General features: G+C 33.6%; 2 protein-coding genes across 5 annotated transcripts; both read right to left on the bottom strand.

Moving 5' to 3' along the window:
* Positions 1-8,196: 8,196 nt before the first annotated feature.
* LOC137828550 (poly(ADP-ribose) glycohydrolase 1-like) lies at positions 8,197-13,662 on the bottom strand. Of its 2 annotated transcripts, XM_068635170.1 has the most exons (12): positions 13,538-13,662; positions 13,235-13,474; positions 12,980-13,162; positions 12,539-12,642; positions 12,039-12,243; positions 11,833-11,937; positions 11,493-11,611; positions 10,831-10,974; positions 10,290-10,383; positions 9,951-10,148; positions 8,803-8,865; positions 8,197-8,716 (listed from the first exon to the last, which is right to left on the bottom strand). In XM_068635170.1, exons 2-12 carry the CDS (start codon positions 13,469-13,471, stop codon positions 8,546-8,548), a joined length of 1,623 nt encoding a protein of 540 aa, XP_068491271.1. In that variant the 5' UTR covers positions 13,472-13,474; positions 13,538-13,662; the 3' UTR covers positions 8,197-8,545. The 2 variants fall into 2 exon arrangements, with proteins under 2 accessions (XP_068491271.1, XP_068491270.1); XM_068635169.1 differs by having other exon boundaries at positions 13,235-13,618.
* A 3,775-nt stretch (positions 13,663-17,437) lies between these two features.
* LOC137827731 (probable receptor-like protein kinase At5g24010) lies at positions 17,438-21,027 on the bottom strand. 3 transcript variants are annotated; one of them, XM_068634020.1, is made up of 3 exons: positions 20,857-21,027; positions 17,907-20,520; positions 17,438-17,680 (listed from the first exon to the last, which is right to left on the bottom strand). In XM_068634020.1, exon 2 carries the CDS (start codon positions 20,465-20,467, stop codon positions 17,933-17,935), a length of 2,535 nt encoding a protein of 844 aa, XP_068490121.1. In that variant the 5' UTR covers positions 20,468-20,520; positions 20,857-21,027; the 3' UTR covers positions 17,438-17,680; positions 17,907-17,932. The 3 variants fall into 3 exon arrangements, with proteins under 3 accessions (XP_068490121.1, XP_068490120.1, XP_068490119.1); XM_068634019.1 differs by having other exon boundaries at positions 17,438-17,683; positions 20,639-20,880; XM_068634018.1 differs by lacking the exon at positions 17,438-17,680 and having other exon boundaries at positions 17,689-20,520.
* Between the last annotated feature and the right edge of the window lie 6,138 nt (positions 21,028-27,165).

The following is a 27,165-nucleotide window of genomic DNA, read 5'->3' as shown; positions in this document are numbered from 1 at the left end:
AATTGGTTTCTAAATTAGTTTCTATTATTGTTAAATAGTTTCTAAATTGGTATCTAATTAGCAACCAAGGTTTTAGAGATCAAATTTAGAAACTAAATAATTGGTAGTTAAAACCTTAGTTGCTAATTAGATACCAATTTAAAAATTATTTAACAATAATAGAAACTAATTTATAAACTTTTTTTTTTAGTTTATAAAATGGCTTCTAATTTAGTTACTATTGCAACTAATTATTTTAGTCTCTAAAAATTGATTTCTATTTTATAATTTTCTTGTAGTGTATTTGTCGTTAATACACATTATAAAAGCCTGATAAGTGATTATAAACCCATTTAAAATATTATCACATATCTTTTTATAATATAACTATGAGAGTTGAGTGTTAAAACAAACGATAACACATTTTTTTTTTGCAAGTCAAACCGTCAACAATTATTTATGTTAGTTAGATGACGTGTGTCTCTATAAATTATATAAGCATTTCAACTTCTTATATCTAATATGAGTTTTTGTGCATGATTTACTAACGTATAAAAGTTGTACTGATCTTAGAGGTCGAATAAAAAATCAATTAAAAAAGGATATAACAAAGGAAATAACCTAAAAACTAAGAAATAATATAATTAACAAAGGAGATCTATAAAACACACATTTGTTTTTGTAAAAATAATGAACTTTGAATATTCTTACTTAAAACTCTAATATTTGAATAAGTTATTCTTAGGTGTAACATAAGCAAATACCACTGTGTACGTAGGAGGAGATTTTGTATGACATAATTTTAGAAAAATAAGGAATTATTATTTTTCTGTCACGTACTTCTATCAATAATTAGGACGAGAAAATGATGTTACATACTTACCATATCATTTTTTTATATGTTTTTCTTTATGAAGAATTTGATGTTTGGATTTTTTTTTTAATTTGGCACATTATAAACAATCTTCCAGTTTAAAGCATTATAATTCTCAGCATTTTCCACAATTAATTTTGGACTTTTGTCTTAATATTTTAGGGATATAATAAAAATATTAGTGTTTTTTTTTCTAAAAAATTGATAACAAGGATGTTCAAACATTATTTCCCTCTTATGAAATCTTGAAATTAACAAGAGAGTATTTAAAATTAGTTTCTGACATTATAGAAAGTTACATAAAAGAAAAATGTATGGGATAAAAGATTTGTTTCCATTGAGATGAATCAAATATAACATGTTTTATCTCTTTGAAAGAAGGCAGTGTAGTTCTTTTTTATGTTGAAAAATAGTATATAAATTAAGTGTATTTATTTTGTGTTCTTTAGGTTAAGTGTTATGTCGCGTGTATTGGGCTTTGGGCTCAATAATAAATGGACTAAAGATCGTGCAGTGGACACTAGTGCAAAAAGAAAAAAATGATATGCTTTATTTAGTGCGGCTTTTGCTCTATCCGCTTTCGTAAAAAATGCGGTGGTATTTTTGAAATTATTTTGATTTACGAATGTGGTTATTTGAATAGCCGCATTCGTAAACTTGATTTACGAATGCGGTTATTTGAATAACCGCATTCGTAAATCAAAATTCTTTGATTTACGAATGCGGTTTTACCTTTAACCGCATTCGTAAATCTTTTTTTACCCTAAATTTTGAAGCGCGCCACACACAATTTCAAACTTTATTTCTCGTCTTTGCCTTCGTTTCGCGTTCGCACTCTGAGTTCGTCTCCTTCTGCTGCATCTGCATTCCATTTGTGCAATGTAAGTTTCTTGAACTCTCTTTCTTCCTCTTCATCTTCACAAATATATGCATAAATGTTTTTCGTTTTTCTTATATATGTTTTTTTCCTTGCATTGGTGGTCTCGAAGCATTCTCGCATTGCTCAGTACTCTTTCATTGTCTTCGTGGTTTCTTGTGGATTTTTTGGTTTGCTCCGTTGCTGCTTCCCTGTCCGCCGTCGCTTCTGCTACCGCCACCGTTGTTGGCGCTCCCGTGACTCTTCATCAACGTTGGCTTCACACAAGATTGACGATGTTTTAAGATTTTTAATTTTTTTTTAATGATTTGGCATATACAAGTGCGGTTAAAGCAAATAACCGCACTTGTAAATGGTATTTATAAATGCGGCTATATAGCCGCATTTATATTTCTTGATTTACAAGTGCGTGTTGATCAAATGCGGCTATAAAGCCGCATTTATAAATTCGAAATAGCCGCATTTGTTTTATGTTTCTGCACTAGTGGGGGGTTAGTGGTGGGACTGTTTCTTCCTGCACCTCCATACACTTTCATATGTTCTTCTGCCACCCTCATACAAAACATGAAAAATACTTTTTTACCCTTCTTGTGTCACCCTTTATATTTTGGATTACATAATTCGAAAGTTAATTTTGGATTCAGAAATAGCTTAAGGATTATGTAATCTAGAATATAATTTTAAAAAATGATATTTAAGATTACATAATCCAAAAGTCTGGATTTGATTGTAGCTTCCGGATTATGTAATCCGGACACGCATTTGAAAAAAGATTTCGGAATTACAAAATTCGAAAGCTAATGTCATATTAAAAAATACTTTCAAATTATGTAATCCAAAAATTAATTATGCGTTTGAAAAAAAAGCTTATGGATTATGTAATTCAAAAGCTAATTACGAATTTGAAAAATAACTTTCGAAGAACATAATCTAAAATATTATAAAAAGACATTTTTGGAAATACCAAAATTTATGGAAATGGGAGAAGAACATATGGAGTTGCAAGAAGAAATTGTGGTGGTAGACTGAGAAATAATGTAGATGGAGTGACATTTTGAAATTTGATTTTTATTTCAGATATATTTAAATATAAAAAGTCTCCAAATCGAACTATACAACGATAATTTATCTATATATTATAACTTTTTATTGCAAGAAAAGTGAAACCAAAGGAGAGATCAAAGAAGTCATGGCTTAAGTGAAAGTGGGAATTACATAGCTTCCATGCTATTTGGCATCTTGAAGAAGAAAAGAATCCCAACCGTCGCTCAAAGAACTTCAGAAAAGATGCTCGATTCTCCTGACTAGGACCAGTTCCACAAGGCTATTGGATGGGTCCACGTGTCCGTTCGAAACCAACAAACAGAAGCTAGCACCGTAGGAGAAGCTAGCACCGTAGGAAAAGAAAAGTAAGATTTTTCTAGACGACCTTTTTCACATCATTCGAAACGTGTCCCACCACCTTTTCCCCTGCTACATGTTTTCCTTCCTCTCTCTCTTGTAAGTCTTACCTCTTCTCTTTAACTTCAAAAACTTGTCCAATTTTACCTCCTTTTTTCCCCTACTTAACTGCGTTTTCTCTACATCCAACCCCTTCCACTACCACCAATTACTTCTTCTTTTTTGTTTTGTTTCATTTTTGTTCCCAAACCAACGTAATGTTACTCCCTCTTTTCTTTATGCCATTACCCGCAGGTTTGCACTTGTTTTTACGGATGCTTTCTCCTTTTCTTTTTAAGTTTCCTTAATAGGTACCCGGATCTAATTTTTAATTATGTCTCGGTGATTGGTTTTGAAGAAGGTTTGTGATAGACTCTATTCCCATTAAACAGCACAAGGATATGCCTCAACAGAAAAACAAAACTATGAAATCCTAACAGCTTGGGAAAATACTATCTTGCCCTCTATTCCCATTCACCGTTACTTTCCTTTGCCTTTAACATTGCAGTCATAATCATCAAAATACTTAGGCTTGGTGCTTTGTCTTTTGGGTCTACTCCTTGTTATTGGGCTGCTCATTGGTGTTTTATCATGATTTTTGGTTGCCTCCTCTTGGGCCATAACATCCCCTTCCTCTTCAACAAACACCTTGTCCTCAATGTGCAGTGTTGAATAGTCCTTAAGTAAGGTGTCAAGGTTCTCCCAAGTGGTGTCTTTAGGGTATAAACCTTGTCATTGAACTAATGCTTCTGCTGCATCAGAATTTGCAGAAATTTGTCAATCCAGTACAATAAGGGGTTGCACTTTAGGTTGATTATTGAAAACTGCAAAAGGAAGTTCCAATTGAGGTGTTTCATCTTGATTATGAAATAGTTTCAGCTTTGAAACATGAAAAACAGGATGAATTTGAACTCCTGGGGGTAATTCCAATTTAAAGGTCACTTCCCCAATTTGTTTGACAATGCCAAAAGGACCATAAAATCGTTGGGCCAACTTTGAGAATGGAGAGTTTCTTGCAGTCCTCTGTCGGTATGGTCGCAACTTAACTAGCACTTGGTCACCCACTTTGAAAGGGTGAGGCAGTCTTTTCTTATCAACATAATATTTCATGACAGATTGTGCTTTGAGTAATTTGGAGCGTAGCTTATCAAGTAACTCCTGTCGGTAAGATCTACATTCACAGCCTCATTGTGACTAGTTCCTACGACATATTGGAACAACGAAGGTGGTGGTTGATTGTAAACAATCTCATAAGGGGTAACCCTAGTGGAGGAATGTTTGGCTAAGTTGTAGTGCCACTCTGTCCAGTGTAAATATTTTCCCCACAACTTCGTTTCAGCATGAACGAAGGCTCTCAAATACTGCTCCAACATCTTGTTAACTGCTTCCGTTTGCCCATCACTTTGTGGATGATAAGTTGAAGACATTCTCAATTTTTTGTCACTCATTCGGAAGAGTTCTTTTCAGAAATTACTCATAAAGACGGGTCTCTATCAGATATTATACTTTTAGGCATGTCATGTAATTTGCTCACCATGGAAGCAAATAGTTCAACAACCTTAGCAGTTGAAAAGTTTGTTGGAAGCATGCCAAAATGAGTTGCCTTTGAAAATTTGTCAACAACAACTAGAATCACAGAGTAATTTTGGTAAGAAAGAAGACCTGTGATAAAGTCAAGGGATATATCTTCTCAAACTGCAGTGAGAGGAGAAATTGATTGTAATAATCCATAAGGTAGTTGTGCAGGTGACTTGATTTGTTGACATATGACAACCTTTAACAAATTCAACCACGTCTTTTTTCATTCCTTTCTAAAAGAAATTGTCACCCAATCACCCATAAGTTTTATGTATTCCAGCATGACCAGCCATTGGTGTGGCATGAAATTCCTCCAAAAGGACTTGCTTAAGAGGGGATTGGCAAGGAATGTAAATCTTGTCATGATAAAGGATAATTCCTTTAACAATTTTAAATCCTGGATGTTCCTCTAGGAAGCCAAGCACTTTTTGGTACAACTGTTTGAGTTCTGGATCTGCATTATAAGTCTCTTGTATCTTTGATACCAAATCACATTGTAGCATAATCAACCCCATCATTTGTGATGAACTCCCATCAATCCTGCTCAAGGCATCCGCTACCTTGTTAGCTGCTCCTGGTTTATACACAATTTCATAAGTGTATCCAAGCAACTTGGACAAATAACATTGTTGTTCAGGCGTTTGCACCACTTGCGTCATTAATTCCTGAAGACTTTGTTGATTTGTATGAATGATGAATTTTCTGCCCAGAAGATAAGTATGCCATTTTTTGACAGCTTCGGTGATTGTGTGCAACTCCCTAACATACGTAGAAGCTGAAAGAAGCTTTGGACATAATTTTTTACTGAAATAAAAAATTGGATGGTTATTCTACATCAAAATTGCTCCCATTCCTTGCTCTGATGCATCTGTTTCTATTATGAAATCCTCTTGGAAGTTAGGTGACATCAACACGAGAGTATTTGTCATAGCATCTTTTAGCTGCTCAAATGATCGTTGTGCTTCTTCAGACCAAGTAAATGAGTCTCTCTTCGGCAGGTTAGTGAGAGGAGCAGCTATAGAAGCATAATGTTGAACAAACTTCCGATAGAATCGCGTCAGCCCCAAAAATCCGCGCAATTGCTTAATTGTGGCAGGTGCCGGCCAAGCAATCATTGCACGAATTTTTTCAGGATCTGGGCCAACGCCATCTCTGGATATTATATGGCCCAAGTACTCTATTGATTCCTGGGCAAACAAGCACTTATTCCTCTTGAGAATAAATTGATTAGTCACAAGGCACTGAATAACAATATCCAAATGAGATATATGGTCCTCCTATAACTTACTATACACTAGTATGTCATCAAAGAATACTATAACAAACTTACGCAAATAAGGTTGAAACAATATACTCATAGTTGACTGAAACGAAGTAGGGGTGTTACATAACCCAAATGGCATAACTAAAAATTCGTAATGACCTTCATGTGTGCGAAAAGCAGTTTTTAGAGTGTCACCTATGTTCAGTCTTACGTGTGGTACCCAGAGCGTAAATCCAACTTTGAAAACCATTGTGTGCCATGAAGTTCATCAATCAACTCTTCAATTGATGGAATGGGAAACCGATCTTTTATAGTAATCGCGTTGAGAGCCCTAAAATCAATACAAAACCGCCATAATCCATCTTTCTTTCGTACTAACAACACTAGAGATGAGAAGGCATTGTTACTTTGTTGTATAATTCCCTCAGCCATCATTCTTTGATCTGATGCTCAATCTCGTGTTTCTAAAAATGTGGATATCTGTAGGGTTTGAGATTCACTGGATTCGACCCTTCCAAGAGGGGAATGTGATGATCAGTCGCTCGAATAGGAGGAAGGCCCCGTGGTTCCTCAAATATTTGGGTGTATTTACTCAATATTCCCTCAATTTCCAATCTCGGTGAAGGATTAAGAAGTTCTTCTATGGAAGGTAGCAACTATAACCTGGAATATTCTGTTATGCTATTGGTAGCAATCATCCTTTTGATTTGATGTAAAGTTGCTTCTTGAGGTGTTGCTCGGTGTTGGCCTTTGAGTTCAACTAGTTTCCCTTCTTTAATGAACTTCATTGTCAATTTTCATAGTCAGTCAACACCGACCCCAACGTTGTCAACCATTGTATTCCCAATACGATCTCAACCCCACTCAATGGCAACGTATACAAATTCACAAGAAATGTGTGAGGGCCCAACTGTAGTGGTACCTGCTTGCAAACAGATGAACATGATAACTCCTCTCCATTACCCACCAAAACATGGAAATTTTCAATCGGGGCAACTTGAAGACCCAAGAATTTGGCTGTGCGATCTTGGATGAAATTATGGGTACTCCCACTGTCTATTAGTGTCGCAACTGGTGAACCGTTGACATGACCCAAAACTTTAAGGGTCTGCAGAACTACTTGGCCCATCAATGCATGTAAACTGATTTGGGTCGGGTTTGTATCCGACAGGTCAGTCAGATCAGGTTCATTAGGTTCAGGTCCTCTATGTGAAGGAGGTTGTTCAAATCAATCCCGTTCATTTCGGGATCATTGGGTTCCGTTATCAACGACATATACTCTCGCTTGCATTTGTGACCTAGCCAATAACGTTCATCACTGTAATAACACAGGTTCTTTCACGGCGGCTTTGGAGCTCTGCTGGGGAAAACCGTTTGATGGCAAGCGGATTAGGGTCTTATTCAGGTTTTTGAAAAGAAGGGTTGTTTGCATGTTGGAAGAAAGTGTATTAACGAACGTTGGAATTTTTGCCATGGAGGGAGCAAGCCGAATGGAACGATTGGTCATGGAAGCTTCTACAAATTTTCTTGTAATTTTGATAAGCTTACGGCTTGGGGTAGCGAGATCGGTTGAAACGCCTGCACCTCTCTTCGAATTTTCGACTTAAGACCAGAAACAAAGCAACTGAGGAAGAAGGGATGAGGTTTGGCATAGTTTGAAGAGGGCTCCTTTTCGGTCTTCATAGTGTGATGGTACGAAACGAACCTCTAAGACATGTAGAAAATTTTGTCAAGTTGAGATTAGATTGTTGTCATACATCCACTAGAACCAAGCGAGAGCTACTCCTTCCATGGAAAAAGAAGCCAATTGAAGCCTTTGGTCTTCTAGAGTGCAGTGGTAGTCAAAGAATTGCTTGATTTTGAAAATCCATGCTAATGGTTCAAACCCATCAAAACAGGGCATATCCAGTTTCAAGTACGTTTTGAGTAAAAGACTGAAGGGTCGAATCGTTCGTCATGATTTCTCGAATTCCAATCTGAAGTGTCATCCGAGTTTCCAAATTAGTCATTCGAATATTCATTACTTCTTGGATGGTTTTGTGGCTCTCCAATAATTGCATAATATAATCTATTTTTTCACCACTCTTTGACACAAGCATGGCGTCTCTCAGTGTTTGTCTTTGTCTCTCAAAGAAAGCACCAAAATGCAATGCCTATTTTATAGGTTAGGATTCCTCCAAAAGATAATAAAAATACTAAATAATTCTCTATTGTAATTATTGTTAAAGTTCCCATACATATAGCTAAAAAACAGCCAAAACAGCAAAACAGAATCAGCAAAACAACACATATGGCTCAACAGAAAAACAAAACTATGAAATCCTAACAATTTGGGAGAATACCATTCTGCCCTCTATTCCTATTCACCGTTACTTTCCTTTGCATTTAACACTGCAGTCATTACCATCAAAATACTTAGCTTGGTGCTTTGTCTTTTGGGCCTGCTCCTTGCTATTGGGCTGCTCATTGGTGTTTCTATCATGATTTTCGGTTGCCTCCTCTCGGGTCGTGCCTCCTCTTGGGCCGTAACACACTACCATGGCCATATATTGATGGCATTACTACCATGGCCATATATTGATGGCAGGAGCCATTGGAAGAAGCTCACATTAGTTTCTCCTTTCGATCTACTTGTTGAGTACTCAACTAACATGTTCCATAGATCCCCAACTGTCCATCTCTCTGACAAAATACAGTTAGCAACCTGCCACAACATCAATCAAAGTACCTAGTAAGAAATTTTCAATGCATAGGATCGATAGTGTTACTACAAAAGGAAGATCAAATTACCTCATCTAGGCTCTGTAATGCTTTCAAGCCAAATGTGTAGTATGCTATGAAAGGTCTTCGAGCCTGTTAGGAAAGAACCAAGAAAAAATTGGTTTTCAAGCATGATAATTCAAAGGTAAACAGAATTACAGAATTACAGAGAATGATTAATCCACCACATGTTTGACCCAATTCCTCACCACCTCATCTTAACCATCACATTCCCACTACACAAAATCATCAATAGTTTGAGTAAACCACCAAACCATATCTATGCTGGTGAGCAAGCAAACCACAAAGACAAACCTCCTGCCCAACCACCCTATTGTCTGCCTGAATTTCATACTCCTTTTTCTTTTCTTTTGAGAAATAAGTTTAAAACTATTTATGAAATAGATAGAAAATATCTAGCCGTTAATATCTATATTATCCTCTCTTCTGTTATTATCTCTTAGGATTTGCTACTATATTTCCTTATGTTATATTTTAGCTTTAGTTTCCTCATTATATCTTATTAAGATTAGTTATCGCATTTCCTTATATCATGATCTGTTTCCCTAATTAGCTGGATTCTGATCAGTACATATAAGGGTTAGTATTCTAGGCTTTGTGAACATATCAAACAAAATGAAACATCGATACATCTCAATTAATATCAATACAGTTTTTCATTCTCTTCAATCTTTCTTCCCCCTCCCAAGCCTAAAGTCACATAATTTCATGTATCAACAAATGGTTAGCATAATTAATCACAACCTTATTTTGTTGAGTCAGTTTCCAATAATTCATTTACTTCAACCTTTTGTCAATATGGCGATTTTAGTGATCCTCCGGCGATCAAAATTTCAATAGTACAATCACGTTATTGATCATCCAAAAAAAAAAAATCAAATACGGAAACTATTTGAATCAAACATAAGCTGTATGGCCACAAAAAAGGGGCCCAAAACGGTGGTATATAATTGAGCATGGATAACTAAGGGTAGAGGGATTCCTAAATGTCAACTCTAGCCTAGCAAACATTTCAACTCTTACGGAAAAATAACATGGAAAATAAGTAGTTTTCCATAATGTAAGGGTAAACACACAAGAATTTATAATGCATTCAGAACACTCACAGTTATAACAGTCTCATTCTCATACAATGATGGCTAAAAATATAAAATTACCTGAGAAACTGCAAGCCACTGAATTATGGTCTTTACTTCAGGATCTCCTTTAAAGACACCACATCCCCAGTTTCCAGTTGCAACCCCAATATTATTACCCTGGTCCATCCTATGATAATCGTCTTGAGAATTTGTAGTTTCGTGATTAGAAAATTTTCCTTCACTTGTTTCCATAGATGTTGAGGTGGCAGCTTCAAACTGTGAATAAAAGAGTGTTCAAAGAATATAAATGAACAAAGACTAATGGATACCTGAATCCTAATAAATAAATAAAGTTGGTTCACCTAAATCCACTAATACAGTATCATTGTTTACAGAAAAACATTGGGAAAGACTAACCAGTGCAAATGAACATCCATTCTCTTGCAACTTTTTCTGATATAGTTGATATTTACATTGGTACAGAAAACCACAGAATGCCTTATTGATCTCACTGCAGAAATGAACAAGTTAAGTTTTAGATTTTATTTTATAAAATCACCATGAACAGTGTTAAATACTTAAAAGGGTAAATTATTACTAAATTAGGAATAATTTTCCCAGTCCTTTTTCAAAGTCTCTAAATTTTAGGGTATAAAACTGAACTAACATGAAAAACGAGCTTTGTTTCATGAATGAACAAATATTATGGATACTATAATAGCTACTCTGTGTAGTAAAACAGGCACATTATTCAAAAGGATCGAGAAAAGAAACTAAAGGCAATTCTCAAAAGTGTTTCCACCTTGCAGGGAATGCATGCGTGTAAAACACACCTTTTATAAACAATTGCAAATTTCAAAGTCTAAACATTAATTCAAGATTATATTCTCATAGTCCATAAATAACTGTGGTTTTGCATTCATAAAAGCAGTAGCCACATAAATCAATATTAACAGACCGGAGGAGAAAATTTGCCCTGTATTGTCTCATCCCGGGGCTACGTAATGCATCGATTGCAACAATCGTGGTTTTCCGTCTTCCAAGAGTGTCTACTTCCCTCTCATCCACATAATCACCAGAAAACCGAAATGATGATGCGTACCTAAAGAATTAGAAAATACTATCACCATTAGAATATGAAGAAAGCAACCAGCAATTAAAGCAACGAGTAAAGTAAGTAAACAGCTGAAAAACATTAAGTAACATCATATCAGAATAAGTATTCTTTTAAATTTCCCCATCATATGCATACTGTATAAACATCATTACAAATTCAAAGTAAAATGTCCAATATTTATATTCTTTGGGATGATATAAACTTAAGTATTAAAAATGTGTCATACACAAGTGTGCAGACAAACAAGGAGAAGAAAAATAAACGCAAAACTTGAATCTTTCAAGCTACAGCAAAATATTGGCCATCATAGACAGACAAAAACCGAGAAAATTCACTATGCAAAAGCATAACAATCAATAAACATGTTTTTCTTCCTCCGTATTCAAAGAGAAATTGAAAAAAATTATCCCATCACAATTTTTAAGTAAATAAATCTATTAGTATAGTAGGCATCAACAACTACAATTTCTTATACAAATTCATATCCATTAAGTATCACTAACCCTGTATAACTTGAGAACCTTTCCACCCCAACAACTTCTATAGCCTCGTTATCTGCCATGGCTGGCAAGAAAAGCATCCCAGCAATCAATTCTGGACAGACCATGAAGCGGATTTCCTCCTATACAGTACATTTACGACCAAATTTATCAAACATCAATAGAACAAATGTTCATGTGACAGAATAAATATCTCAACTTAAGAATCTAAAACATGAAGAAAGGTGATAAATACAACATGTACACAAAGACTACACGAATATGCTTATACAAGGAACTATGGTATAAAAGCTATTATAATCACCAAAAGTTTATAGAAGGTGGAAATAAAAGCATATTGTACCTGTACACACCCCCAACCAAGAGCACCTCCCCCAAGATATTTATCTGCAAAATCAACCTCAACAACTTCACTTGATTGATCTTCTATGAGCCCTGAACTGTGAACCTATTTAAAATGCCAAAGGGTTACCTATTACAAACCAAATGATAATTTTTTTAAAAAATACTAAAATATATTAAAGTTTAAAATAAATTTCCTTCAATTACCTCAAATCTGCACAGAGGTACAGAAGAAGTGCTCAAAAAGTTGGCATCTGGGCAAGAAATCGGAGTAGAATCATTTTTTAAGTGAAGTACTTTTCGCTCAAATGAGACAATTCCCTTGGGCATTTTAGCACTTATCCTTTGAAAATAGTGAATGATGCACCAAATCTTATTTTCCTGTTTTTGACTGTAATTTTCATACAGAGTCCTGAAAACATAAAAACTGATCTTTGTATTTCCAAAAATAATAATAACGACATATGAAACAATAAAATAACTCTTTCATACAGAATATGCCAATATCAATTCTAGCTCTCTCACTCTTTCTCACTCCCACAGGCACTCTCACACACAAGCATGCGTCTAAGATATATCAAGTGCCACAGCATCTTGACACCACTAGGATATCTAAATTACGACTAAAACAAGCAACCGAATAGGTGGATACGAATACTTGGAGGTAAAAAAAACATAAATATATATATATAGCTAAAGTTTCTTACGAAAACAATTTATCAAAGTTGATCATCGGAAGATGCTTCACATGTCTGTCTTTGACTGGGAATACACAAAAGAATGAGCAGCAAAGAAGAGCAGCAATCAACTCCTAAAAAGCCAGAAATTGGTAATATTAACCATAACCATCCCCATCATGTATGAGTGCATGTTAAAATCATGCATCATACAATAAGATCGGATGGCAGTAGAAATTGACAGTGTTAACCATCTCCAGCATGCATGCACGCATGTGACAATCAAGTATCATACAATAAATTGGCATCCCAGTTAGTCATGCAAGCAACAGTTATGACAGCGGTGGCCGCCTCAAATCAATGGCAATAGCAATATCAGTATCAGAAAAGTTTTACTATTATGTGAGTGATTTGAGAACTGTTTCTTATTTGAAGTGAAAAATACAAAAGAGTAACATTTAAGAAAGTAACCTGGCTAAGGAAGATTATCCCCGGCTGCTGTGAATCCAATAAGCGAAGAGCAGTTGTTGTGAAGATAGCATTGTGAGGATTTTGATAATGTGTTTCCAACAAAGAGGGCAATCTCAAGAGCAAATTGGCCAATACAGGAACCACTTCCTGAAACCACTTCCTAGATTCCTCTCCAGACATAACCTGAAACAAAACCATGTAATGCAGGCAATTGAAATGGTGAAATTGAAAAGTGAGGGAGAAAAGTAGCGTTACCTCGTCGAAAAAGTGTGCGTAACCAAGCGAAGTGGAAGGGGATAAGGGTTTGGAAGAGAGAGAAAGAGCGTTTCTGAGGTGAGAAATTTCCTGGAACAAGAGGTGGCCGGAGTGAAGTCGGCCTCCGCCGAGTTCTCTGAGCGTTTCCACCGCTTGGGAGGGCCAAAACAGAGAAGAAGAACGCATGTGCAGTGGTAGGTATGGCAGAATCGATCGCAACTCTTCACTTTCTTCCATTTTCTGCACTCAAAACCAAACCAAACAATCAAAACAACACCGTCTTTCAAATCAAAACAAACTTACAAATTCTGAATGAACACTCTAGTCCCACACGTTTACAAAACAAACGTATAAATTCTGAATGAACACTCTACTCTGAATATTTTATATTTAGTTTTCTTTGGGGGGAAAGTAGTACCCAGATAGTAATAAGAACCCGTATATATATATATAAAAAAATTAAAAAGACTTAAGGAGATAAAGTTTTTGTTATTCTTTCTTCTTTCGAAAGTTTTAGTGTAGCAGGTGTTTATTTAGGCTTGGTAGTAAAGCCTAGTAAGGTAATAAATCCGTTGGTCAGAGGTGTGCCGTAACATGAAAATTAGAGAAAGAAGTAGAATACCAAATTTTCTTAGGTCCTGAGTGATTTAGGGTTAAAAAATAAAGATAAACCGATTGTAATAAGGACTCAACAACAAGAAGCCCCATCTTCTAATAAAAAAAAATAAAGAAAAAGAATTGTAAATAGTAGAAAATTCATTACATAACTAGTCAATACCGGTAGTTAAAAAGTGTCAAGTATATAAACAACATAAATTTTGATCCGCAAATCAAGATGAAATATATATAATAGAATATAGCTACCCGGAAAAAAAATAATAAAATTTTAAATGTATTAGAACAATCCTTTTAGATAACACATAAAGGACTAATATAATTTGGCAGTTTTTTCCTGCACTCCTACATTTTTCTTCCTGCACCCCCACAATTTCGGGATATGGGAGTGTGTTACGGATTCATCAATCCGGAAGTGAATCATGTTGCATTCCAGATGAGAGGGTGTTCCAGAAGCAAAGTTTGCATAAAATATTGATTTCCGGATTGCTGAATCTGGAAGCATAATTTCTATTATGGATTGGAGTATCCATAATGATTTTTTCAATTATGGATTTCTGAATCCGAAATGCATATTTTGAATTACGGATTGACAAATTCGGAATGGTTTTTTCAATTATGGATGTTTTGCATTTGTTTATTTTGGATTAACATTATCATTCATGTACTACTAGAAGCATCAATCCAGAAGATTACCGGATGCGCTAATGCAAAAATTTACCGGAAGCGCCAATCCGAAAATTTACTGAATTTCATAATCCAGAATACAAAAAAATAAATGTAAAATTTATACAGGGACACTTTTGTCTTTGCGCAACTTTGTGGGGCTGCAGGAAAAAAAATGTAGGGGTGCAGGAAAAAACTGCCATATAATTTTATTCACTTAGGACTTATTCAAGTTGCGGCAAAGCCCAACTATAGAATAGGAATAAACAGCCCAATACTAATAATGTTAAGAGATATCAAACTTAAAAAATTTAAGGTAATTGCTTCTTGCACCCAATCAATTTTGACTTGTACCCAACAAAAATTTTAAAATCCCATTCTGCCCTTTTCACATATTTGCTTACGGATTTCAATATTCGGAAGTCATTTTTATACATTTTGGATTTCGAAATCCAGAAGGACATTTTCATATTTCATTTAAGCTTCTGGATGGTCCCATCCGGAAGTGAATAATGAGTTCCGGATTTTCATATCCGGAATGGTGTGTTATAAATGGTGTTGAGGATTGAGATCCATAACTCATTTATGTTTGCTTATGGATCTTGATATCCAGAAGGTCATTTATGTTGTCCAAATAAGCTTCCAGGTGATGAAATTCGAAGTGACATATTAGTTCCGGATTTGTATATCTGGAACTTTGTAATTTGACTTACGGATATGAATATCCGAAAGACAAAAATTTAAAATCATTAAGGACAAAATGGACATTTTACGTGAGTGTGTTGGGTGCAAATAATAAATGATATGGTGCCGGGAGAATCAGCCAAAATTTATTGACTCAGTAATTGCGATATTGGAAAGTAATTTACATGATGGCCCGGCCTTCTTTAATTGCTACCCAAATTTTTCTATGAATATTAAAAATGAAAAAACCAGTAACGCAATAAAGTTATATGTTAAAACTCCAAATGAAATAGTAGATGAAACAGTTGGCCCATACAAATAATTTATAGAATTTATTATAAAGTTACAAAGATAGATAGATTATAACTACAAGGCTTTAAGATCCTCTCCAAGATATGAAACTATACTGGTTGAAGCAAACCTTAAAAAATTTCAATCCAAATTCCTAAAAGATTAACTCATGAAAAAGTTATTAGAAATATCTGAAGAATGGGTACTAATCTACCTTCATGGTTTCCCTTGCCTGATGGAAGAGAAGTCTTGTGTTTGTTTCCATGGGGGAGGAGGGAAGGGGGAGGATGGATGAAGTGTTTTTGGTATTTGTTTCAAGGGTTTTGAGGGTGAGGGAGTGGATGAGAGAGAGGGTGAGTGATTTATTTTTCATTTTTCACAAAATGAAGAGATTTGTGGGATTTATGTAGGATGGTTGTATTTTACCAAAATACTCTTGGACATGTATTTTATTACAATATCAAAATTAAATATTACATAATTTTTTTATAATTTCAAAAATATTTAATTATACTATTAATAACAACATACAATTATAAATAATAAAAAAATATATATAATATTAACAAAATATATATAGTTATATAAAATAATAAATGAATATAATAATAAATTTTATTTTCATAAATTTTATTATATTTAATAATTTTATTTCAATTTAACACAAAAAATATTTTCTATTATATTTTTTAATTTTTTATTATAAAATATAAGTAATTATGAATATTATATATTAAAAAATTTAATTAATTCAAACCTACATAAAAAAAAAAATCATAATCCATTATTCAAATATTTTTTAATAACAATGACAAATTTGTAAACTTACAATTAATCATTCTTACAAATTCAGTCTACCATCTCTCAATCCAAACAACCTCACATATCCTCAGAGATCCTCTCTAATCCTCACAAATTCACTTCCTCCCCTCCTCACAAATCTTCTCCTCAATCCAAAGAGAGCTAATTGGAAGTGAAGTCTTAATGCATACTTTCAGTTTTTGATACTACAAATTTATATATGAATCCTATTCTTATTGTTCAAAATTTCTGAAACCTCACAGCAGAATTTAGCTAGTAGATTATTTAGTGGAGACTACACGCTTCCATAAAATTGAGAACACAGCTTATTGTTTGCTGTATCCAACGAAACTCATGCATAAAGGGAAATAACTCATTCACCTTTGGCAAGAGTGATGGCCAGCTTTGCCTGAGCTTTAGAATATATTCAGAAACAAATACCATCATAAACTTTTGAAAAAGATGAAAAGAGCATCGAATATTATCGTGTGAAATGGAACCGCACTTTCCATGTTTCAATTCTAAATTTTCTGGTTTGAAAAAACATGTACCTTTTTGAGAAAGTTCACCTTTTTTTAGTTAAATCTGCACCTTTAAAGAGCTGAATGGACTACCATCTTGATTTTGTTGGAAGAGTTAGTGATTAAGCTATCTGATGAATCGCTTTTGAAGGAATCAAGTAACAAGTTATGCATCTAGAATGGTATTATGCAGTGTCCTGCTGGTGTTTAGTACTTTCATGTATTTTTTTTTATCAGGGGATTGAGCTATCAGTGAAGCAAACTCCAGTTACTTTCTACTTGATTAAGTAAGCTGATTAGTAGAGTCCCATTTGAATATTTTTCTACACAATTTCATAAGCTTATCCCATTTGAATGTGAATGAGTAGAGTCCAATGCGAGAAAATAAAGAGGAAACAAGTTGATTAACTACTGCTAGGATCAAACCCAACTTCATTTCACAAAAATATGCACATACTCATCACACTCATTTGTGTTATTTTTGTAGTTGTTATTACTCGTGATTTATTTAGTAGGTAACGATTTGACACAAACTTGGTTTTATTGATAATCCTCCAGGGCATTGGCAAACACATTTTAACAGGGGCTTATCTAAAGTATCAAGTTCATAAACAACAAACACCTGTTAAGTAAGACCTGTGCGTTTAAAAATTATAAGGTAGAGATTTTGGTCATATAAATCCCACCTAGCTTCCACAATCCATTTTGTCTAGTTGAAGTTCTAAAAGGAAACTATTACATGTCTTTATTTCACGTTACAGTTTCTCTTCTAGACTGAGGATTGGAATTGAAATTACAACTTTGAAATGAAATTCCAAATATAGCTCATCACAAATTTGACTGCTTCAGCTCTACAACAAAGATAGAACTGCTGTATAAAATAAATGAAAAAATTATACTACAATTTTTGAGCAATCTCCAAATATCAGACAAAAAGATATTCCAACATTTGTAAGAAAATATCAATGAACTAGTGCTATATAAGGAGCCTTCCATGAGTAAATCTTTCTAATCATGGTTTTGGTGCCATATTTTTTTAAAGGAAAACTTGACAGAAAAAATAAGTATGAAGTCTTAGGGTACTGCTATAATACCTCTTGCTTATATTTGCACCATACACCTATCTACCTTCATTGTTCATTAGCTGGGAAAACACTTGGCTAGTACTAACATCTGAAGAAAAATTATCATAATCCCTCTCTGCTCTCGTGTTGGTAGAAGGATTTCCAGGAATAACTGTACTACTGGTCACACTCGCAGCTTCACTAGCACTGCTGTTGGCATGTGGTTCCCTTTGTTGTCCACTTTCTTGGAGCTGAAGTGCATACTCCAAATTCCATAAGACATCACCCATAGCTGGTCTGTCAACTCCATACTCAGACAAACATTTCTCTGCAGTTTCACAAAATTTGTTTAAGGAGTCTTGTTGGATCTGTCCAACAAGATGGGGGTCAACAATTTTGTCCAGCATGCCTTTCTTCAGCCATTCAAGTGCCCATTCTGCTAAATTCACCTGTTCTCTTGCTAATTGTGGATCAACAGCAGGTCTGCCACAAAGAACCTCAAAAAGCACGACACCAAATGAATAAACATCTGACTTATCCGTAAGCTGCTGTCTGCGGTAATACTCGGGATCAAGATAACCAAAACTACCTTTCACATTAGTACTCACATGTGTTTCATTGATGCATGGTCCTGACCTTGAAAGACCAAAGTCAGCAACTTTGGCCACATAGTCTTCATCAAGTAATATGTTGGTTGATTTAATGTCACGGTGGATGATTCCTTGAGCAAAGCCAGTGTGAAGATAGTGAAGACCTCTGGCCGCACCAATACATACTTCAAGACGCTGCTTCCAAGAGAGAGGTGGTTGTCGTGATGAGCCATACAAATGCTTCTTCAGCGGACCCTTTTCAACATACTCATAGACCAGTATCATTTCTGAATTTTCTTCACAGAAACCAACTAGTGAAACAAGGTGGCGATGACGAATTTTGGACAAAACTGTTATCTCAGTTTGGAACTCGGGAAGGCCTTGTCTGGACCCTGGCATGCCTCTCTTGACAGCAACCTTCATATTGTCTCTGAACACTCCTTTGTAGACCATACCAAACCCACCAGACCCTATAATCAAATTTCTATTAAAGTTGTTTGTTGCTGATTGTATTTCAGCAAAAGGGATCTTCAAGCCAAGAAGGCCATGAGAACCAGGCTCAGAGCTTCTACTAAGGGAACTCCCTCCAAACATGCTTAAAGGTGTCCATCCAACACTTTCCAATGTTCTTTGTTTTGGTTTTTTGTTCCTGCATTTGGTACCAAGCAGAAAAGCAGCTACAACTAAAAATAAGACGACAATTCCTCCAACAACTGAACCCACCAACACCCACAAATTCTTCCTCCTATGCACAACATTAGTACTGACATCATTGACCATCTCCATTATCTCTGCACCATTCAATATGGCATTCCTCCTTATGGAACTGCTTAGCTCAGAAGGACCAACACTCACTTGAACAAAACCAGAGACATCTGAATTTGTAACAAAATCCACATAGACAGGTGATGCAAGCCTGTTAATGGCAAGCGCTGACAAATCAAGATCCTTGTATGCAATGTACCCATTGATGTACACATCAAAGTAGAGCAAGTTGAGAGCAGGACTGACAATATCACAGAAATGCAACCGAACCAAGTGTGGAACACCACCAGAAGACACAGGGAAGTTCCAGGTTATGTTGAATCTAGATGCCAAACTTGAGTTTTCCCTATTCATCTGCTGAGCAGTCATGTAAACATTTTCAGGTGCAATCTCTCTAGTTGCACCTCCCTTCTGGTAATTCGGTATGTGGGTGCTCACTGCAGGCTTTGCTTCACCCTTAAACACCAAATAATCCTCATCAGGAATCCAAGTCCTCCAAAGGGTGTCATTGAAAGGAGTTATTTTCAAACCCCCAACATTGATCCTATGAACAGTTTCCAAAACCTGAGATGAAAGGTTTCTGTACTCTTCCAACCCAGAAGGACCAGCCAACCTGGCTCCAAAATCTATAACAAAATCCATAGGGGCAGTAAACACCTCCAAAGCATTGACAAAGGCAAAACCTGAGTCACCAACAGGCCTAAACAAAATCTCAAGAAAGTTTGACTCTATGTTTAGAATAAACTCTTTGAGAAGCATATCATTAGGTGGCTGGAAATTGCTCAGCACCGAAACCCCATTAACAAAGACACAAAATTTGGCTGATTTTAGATCAAAACTCTGAGCCTTGAAGGGGGAGAAATGAAAACGCACAAAGTGGGTGCCGTTTTTCTTCATGTTGAACCTGTAGCCCCCAGTGCTGCTGAAAACTCTTGCTGTGTGGTACAAAGTGGGCAAATTCGGAGGTGGCTTTTGATATGCGAGTGAAACAGAATCATCTGAAGAGAGAAAATTGGAACCTGGATTGGTGGAATCGCCCGTGAAGATTCTGCTGAAGAGGGAAGCATTGCTGTGTGATCCACAACTGAGAAGGAAGTTATCCGTGGGAGAGAATGAAACTGAGAAGGGTGTGAGAAGGAGAAGGATAAAGGGTATGAGGAATACGGTGTTCATTGAAGAGGGGTTTGATTTTGGCCTTTGGATTCCTTGAAGAGTGTCAGGGTGAGGAAAACTCATGCCATGAGTAGTTTCTAGTTGAAGGATGCAAAAGGGAAGTGTGATGAACAGAACTGCAACAAGAAGACAACAGAGACAGAGAGACAGTGACTTCAGTCCCAGCGAAGATTTGAGAAGGAATATATATATAGTACATGAATTTGGTAATACAAGTCAAAGGATTACACCTACTCCTGCATTAGCTTTTTATGGTTTGTTGTCTCGAAACTCAAAATTTTTGGACGTTTCTCACAAATCTGCATTAGTTATTTGAGCGCTCCACTTCATATAACGGTAGATTTTAACGAATTACAATGTTAGTCGCATGCACATCTACACTAACACTCGTACAGATTTTCCATCTAAACTTCTGGGCACAAATTTGAATCTTGATATGGGAACAGAATTACCTGTAGTGGAACATAGCTGTGACCTCGTACCGCAAAACAAAAATCTTACATATCATGAGTGGAAAACGTTTACAGGGGAGATAAACAAGTAACTATTAACGAGTATTTTTAGTAACTTATGAGAGATATTTTAAAAAGGTTACATCTCCCTAAGTTACACGGCAAAAAAAATCTATAAAAACGACAAAAATAAGTGTAGCATTGTCTTTCATCGTTTATATAGCATGCATGTAATCTAAGATTTGTACAGGGCTAACTTTCTGAAAGGAAAAATAAAACATACTTACAATAATCATATATGTTCAATAAATAATGTTTTAATTGTTTAAAGTTGTGATATTATAAAGTATTTTTACTATACATAGAGTGTAGTGAAAGAAATTTTTGATAACAGATCACGCAAATGCTTCTGTTTGGATCAAAGAAAGACACAAGGGTCTGAGACAGGATTTGGATTTCCTTTTCTCAAATAGCTTTTGCGCGTATCCACCTATTTGGTTAACAGATTTTTTGCCATAAAAACCTGCATAAATTATTGTATATCCTTTATTTTTTCAAACATCTTGGGTTGAAAAGATAGGTCACAGTTACATGTTGACAAATTTGTATAGGTTTCAGATTCAAATCTCCAATTGGCAACCACATATGTTTGCAGGACCTTATCTTATAATGTAGTAGAATGCAAATTAAATTCTTAATGTCTTCCAGTGCAAAAAGGCATATGCATAGTGCATGCCAGCTTTACAACACAGTACCCTATTAATGTATTCTTTGCACCTCTCAAATTAGTGGAATTTATAGATCTTCTTTCTCACACATCCCATGCCATTGGTCAACATACTAGATTTTTTTTTCCTCCTATTTTGACAATTGGATAAGCAACACATCATTTTATAACCTTTCACAATCTCTCCACTTTTTAAATTCACGCATATTTTTAATATTGGAAATAAATATTTATTAAAATAGAATAATTTTTAAATTGTATAGTTGTAAATTTGTTTCTTTTAATATGTAGTTGTTAAAATAATATTGTTTAAAGATTACGATTAAATTAGAAATCATTTTATAAATTAAAAAAATTATTAGTATCTAAAATAATTTTTATTATTAATAAAATTTATAAATAATTTTTAAATTGGTATCTAACAGTTACCAAGGTTTTAATTACTTACTAGGGTTACTCATATTTTTTTGAAGGGAATGTGTCTACTGATAAGTCAACTAATTTAGGATTTATTAACAGAGAATCATTTCATTGGTATTATAGGTTTCTATCTAGTTTGTTCTTAAAATTCTTTATGAATAGGTATAGTCTACTTTGTATTGTTTTTGTTAACATATGAGTTTTGGCCTGATCCTCCATATTTTTGTATTTTTTTTTAATAATATTTTTTTCATGTGATGACAGGATGATTGTTGTTACTTGAGGTGTCAAAATTAGTCTGTAGTAGTTCGAGATTAATTTATAATCTAAATTAGTAGCTAAAATCTTGGTAGCTAATTTAGATACCAATCTTAAAAGTTTTTAATTTTTTTTATTAATAATAGAAATTACTTCAAATATAAATACATTTTAATATATAAAATAGTATCTAATTTAGTTAATACATTGATTATTTTATTTTATTTTTCTAAATTTAGTTGTTATTTAATTATTATTATTTTTTAGTAGTTGTAATAGGAAACAAATTTGGTGTTAGATATTATAGATAATATATTTAAGAATTTTATAAGAATTAAGGTTGTTGTGTGATTTGCCAAGGTATTTTTTACATGTCGGCACAAAGAGAAATATGGTTGCTTGAAGCCATGGCTCACCATTACACAAAATGACATCATTATTAGTACAATTATTTGAGAAAGCATTTGCAAATTGCATACAGTGAAAGAGTTAGAAGTTGACAAGTATTAATTAATGAACCCTTTTGGCTTTTAATACTGGGTGTATGCATGCATGTATGGACCATTGTTTTTTTTGTATGGTTCACATTAATGAGTGCAGTGGTTTATGTTGTCGTTTCTTCCAAAAATACCGTTGCGCATATTCTGCCACTACTTTTGCTTTGAGGCACCTCCTTACTATTAAAAAGGTCACATGCCCACTACTCGAATATTATTTTTAAATGACACATCTACACTCGTATGATATATGTAGGACATGTATCTGTAAAATGTTCAATTCAAAAAATATTGGTTAGATTTCTGACAATTTTAGTACGGTTCTAACATAATTTTAAAAAGGAAAAATATATTAATTTTTTCAAAAATTCAAATTTTATTGTATAAATTGTTATTATGATTATAAAAATAAAAAACAAATCCTTGTGAACAAGTCATGAAAAACATTTTTCTGCTCCAAAAAAATAATCTAGAACATACTTGTTACATAAATCTTTATTGTCAATTTATATAATTTATAATTATATAATATATAGATTTGTGTTCCCGTATCCTACATTTTAGATATTTTATGTATCTTTGTATCCGTGTCAATGTCGTATTAGTGTCAGTATCACTGTTTGTACTACATAGAAGTAATTTTTAAAACAAAATCCTTGTTTTTTTAAAAAAGATTTTGTTTTTTAAAAAAACATTTTCAGACGTTTATATATACTTATTCAACAATAATTTTAAATTCTTTGTGTGCTCTTTGACTACATCCATGTGATTAGCTTATCTATACTTGTTTTTTAAGGCAGCCTTTAAGTTTAAGATTACGAAAAGCTTGATATACACTTTATTAAGTTTAACGTGCTTGAAGTTTACTTAAACATTACGAACTCCAAGAAGAAGCAAAAAATAATTTATCCAAGTCCATAATAAGCACCACAAGCATATCATCTACCAAATTATCACCTTCATCTTTATGCACATATATAATTAAATCAATTTTCTAGACTAGTTGTTAAGTAAATTAAATTGACGCTAATATTTGAAATAAAAATAATAATAATAAAAAATTAAATTGAATTGAATGTCCAATATGTGATAATAACATCTAAAAACTCTCTTTCAAAAGGAAGATTCATATTTACAGTACCAGAGATAAAATTTAAGTGATAAATAAAGAAACGGTTTCTCTGAAAGTTTTACGTTTAGCTTTTATAAATTACCTAATTAAAGAGTAGGATGTCAATGTGTGATAATGGATTGAAGAACACTTCAAAAGAAAAAAAAAAAGAGTTTAATTGTTAATGGAAGGGTTATGATAATCAAGATAACGATAAAATAATGTATATGTGGGTTTTTGCCACTAGTGGGTGCAGGGAGCGTATTCAAAAATGTATTAATACATTTGCATATTCAAAAATACATTTTTAAATTGAAAATGCATTCTACAATATATTGCACTCTAACTTGTATTAATATATTTTATAATATTTTTAAATATAAAAATATATTTTAAAATATACAATCAAAAATATATTAATACATTAAAATGTATTTTTAAATTTAGAATTACATTAAAAAAAATATGTATTCTTAAATGTACATTTCAAAATATATTTCCATTTAGAAATAATTTTGAGATACACAATTTAAAATACACATTTTTTAAGGGTAAAGTTGAAAATTCAATTTCTAAGGCCTTGCATGAGACTGTTTCTTCCTGGACCTTCATATGTTATTCTGCTGTCCTCATACAAAATGTGAAAATATTTTTTTTATTCTTTTTGTGTCATCTTCATAGCGTAGCTTCTGGATTATGTAATCCAAAATTTAATCATGTATCTGAAAAAAAGCTTTTGGATTATGTAATCTATAATTTAATTATGAAATTGAAAAAAATATTTTCGGATTATGTAATCAGGAATATTACAAATGGATATTTTTTAAAATACAAAATTTATGAAGGTGAGAGAAGAATATATAGAGATAGAGGAAGAAAAAGTCCTTGCATGATATGCCAATATTGAAGGTCGGGCCCAAAAATGGGATCTCTAATTCGTGCCATGCTAGCATTGCTTCCTGCACCCGATCAGTTGTGACTGGCACCCGACACACTTTTAAAAATCCTAAAATGCCCTTGTCTTCTTCATTTACGGATAAAAATATCCGGAACTGCTTGTTGCTTACGGATAAAAATATCTGGAACTGATCGTTGCTTACGGGTAAAAATATCCGGAAGCCACAGTTGTGCCTACGGATAAAAATATCCGGAAGCCAGCCACAGTTTTGCCTACGGATAAAAATATCCGGACCTAACTATATTCCGGATAAAAATATCTGTAAGTCAAAACAAACTTACGGATAAAAATATCCGGACCCCAAACTCCCTTACGGATAAAAATATCTGCACCTCTCAAAAGTCACTTGCGGATAAAAATATCCGCAACTCTCACTCACTTATGGAAAAAAATATCCGGAAGCATGACGTACCTTCGAATCTGGTGCTCTGCCTACGATAATGGAGGTCACGGTGGGTGCAGAAGAATGGAGAAGAACGTCGCTCACGGTGGTTGGACAACAAGCTTGCTCACGGTGGCTGCACAACACGGTGGCTTACGGTGGCTCGGTGGCTGCGGCAGGCACAATGGAATGGAAGAACAGAAGAATAGGGTTGGTGCAGGTGATTGGATGCATATCACAATTATAGTTTTCAGAATTTCATTAAGGGTATATTCGTCTTTTACTATTAAGTGATTGGGTGCCAATTAGAATGTGTTGGGTGCATGGAGAATGTGCCTGGATTTGGTTTCATACTCTTTAAACGGGCCTTATTATTTCCACATTCCCCTTTTTGCTAAGTTTACGCCGAAGTTTTTCTTAAAAATATTTTAAACGTAAACATATTTTAATCATATATGATAATTAGTATTAATGTCAACTTACAATGCATAACAATGACATATCTTTTACGAATACTTGTGTGCAATAAAAAACGATCGTAATAGATAGATAAATACTTATAGTTCTGAATATAGATAATGTTTTTAAGATATAGTCTTTCACTTATGATATAAGAGAATGATACAAGAAGCTAAGAAAAATATTGAAAAAATATTACGTAAGATCACAAAAAAAAAAGATGTTTAGGGTTGACATTGTAATAATATCATGTATTCTGACTTTTGAATTGAATGAAGTAATTTGTGGATTCTCATGTCATAGCCTTCATGCTTCATGTTACATATCCTTAATCCATCAAGGCAAGCAATAATAATAGTATATAAGATCGAGTTGTGCACATTTTTTTAAAAGAATAAGCTATAAATAATTTAATTCATTAAAATTGTTTACTTCGCAATTATAAATATATTTAAACGAATCTTAATAGTTAATGAAAAGTATTAAGTATGCTAAACTCACCAATTTCCACCATATATTTATGAGTACTGCATGTAGTACATGATTACTACCCAATCTCAAGTCAACTGTACTATCATTATCATCTATTTATCTACCTATTATATATATTACACAGAAGAAGTTTAAAACTGCAATTGTACATTTACAATGCCTTTTTCCCTAATGCAATTTGTTACATGGCTTGTAGAAGGATAGTACTTATTTTCATAATATTTTTTTATATAAATACGCAATTAAATAAATTGATATTCATAGGAAATTTATTTTAAGAACAGTGTTGGTTAAATTAATTTTTATTTAATATTTTGAATTTTAACCATGAATACATATTTGATATTCTTTCAGTAATAAACCAAATTTTGGAAAAATCAAACATTTATGGTTATATATATATATATATATATATATATATATATTATGCAATTACTTATATTATACGTTAATTTGGAATTGGTTAATGAAATATTATATGTACAATGAAAGAGAAAAAAAAAACAGTTACTAGTAGGAAATATTTAGTTGTTATGAATCGAGATAACTCTCGATATAGATTACTAGTAGGATAAAAAGGGGACATTTAAAAAAAAATGAAGTATGCTACCACCATTTCTGATTTATAATCTTATTCATTCATATTCATATTTATATATGCCACATAACTCAGAGTTCTCTTTTATAAACATTAACTATAAATTTAGGTTATACGATTGTTAATTGATAGCTACATTACTCTTTCATATTTCAAATATGATCTAATTGGTTATATTTATAAACTTAATATGTTTTAGTTTTTATAAATAACAGGTTTTGATTTAGGGTTCTAGTTTTTTCATTTATCTAAAATTTTAAATAATTTTTTTAGTCCATATAAAATAACTGAATATTGATTTTAATAATTACAATACATATTTCTTTTTTTTTTATCTTTTAATATTTACTTTAAAATAAATAAATAATTTTTATTTTAAAAATCGGAAATTTTCTTTGGCAGTATAT

The sequence above is a fragment of the Phaseolus vulgaris genome, chromosome 7 (genome assembly GCF_000499845.2).
Source record: "Phaseolus vulgaris cultivar G19833 chromosome 7, P. vulgaris v2.0, whole genome shotgun sequence".
Classification (NCBI taxonomy): domain Eukaryota; kingdom Viridiplantae; phylum Streptophyta; class Magnoliopsida; order Fabales; family Fabaceae; genus Phaseolus; species Phaseolus vulgaris.
Note: the sequence above shows the minus strand (reverse complement) of the source record. Positions and strands in the feature narration are given on the sequence as shown.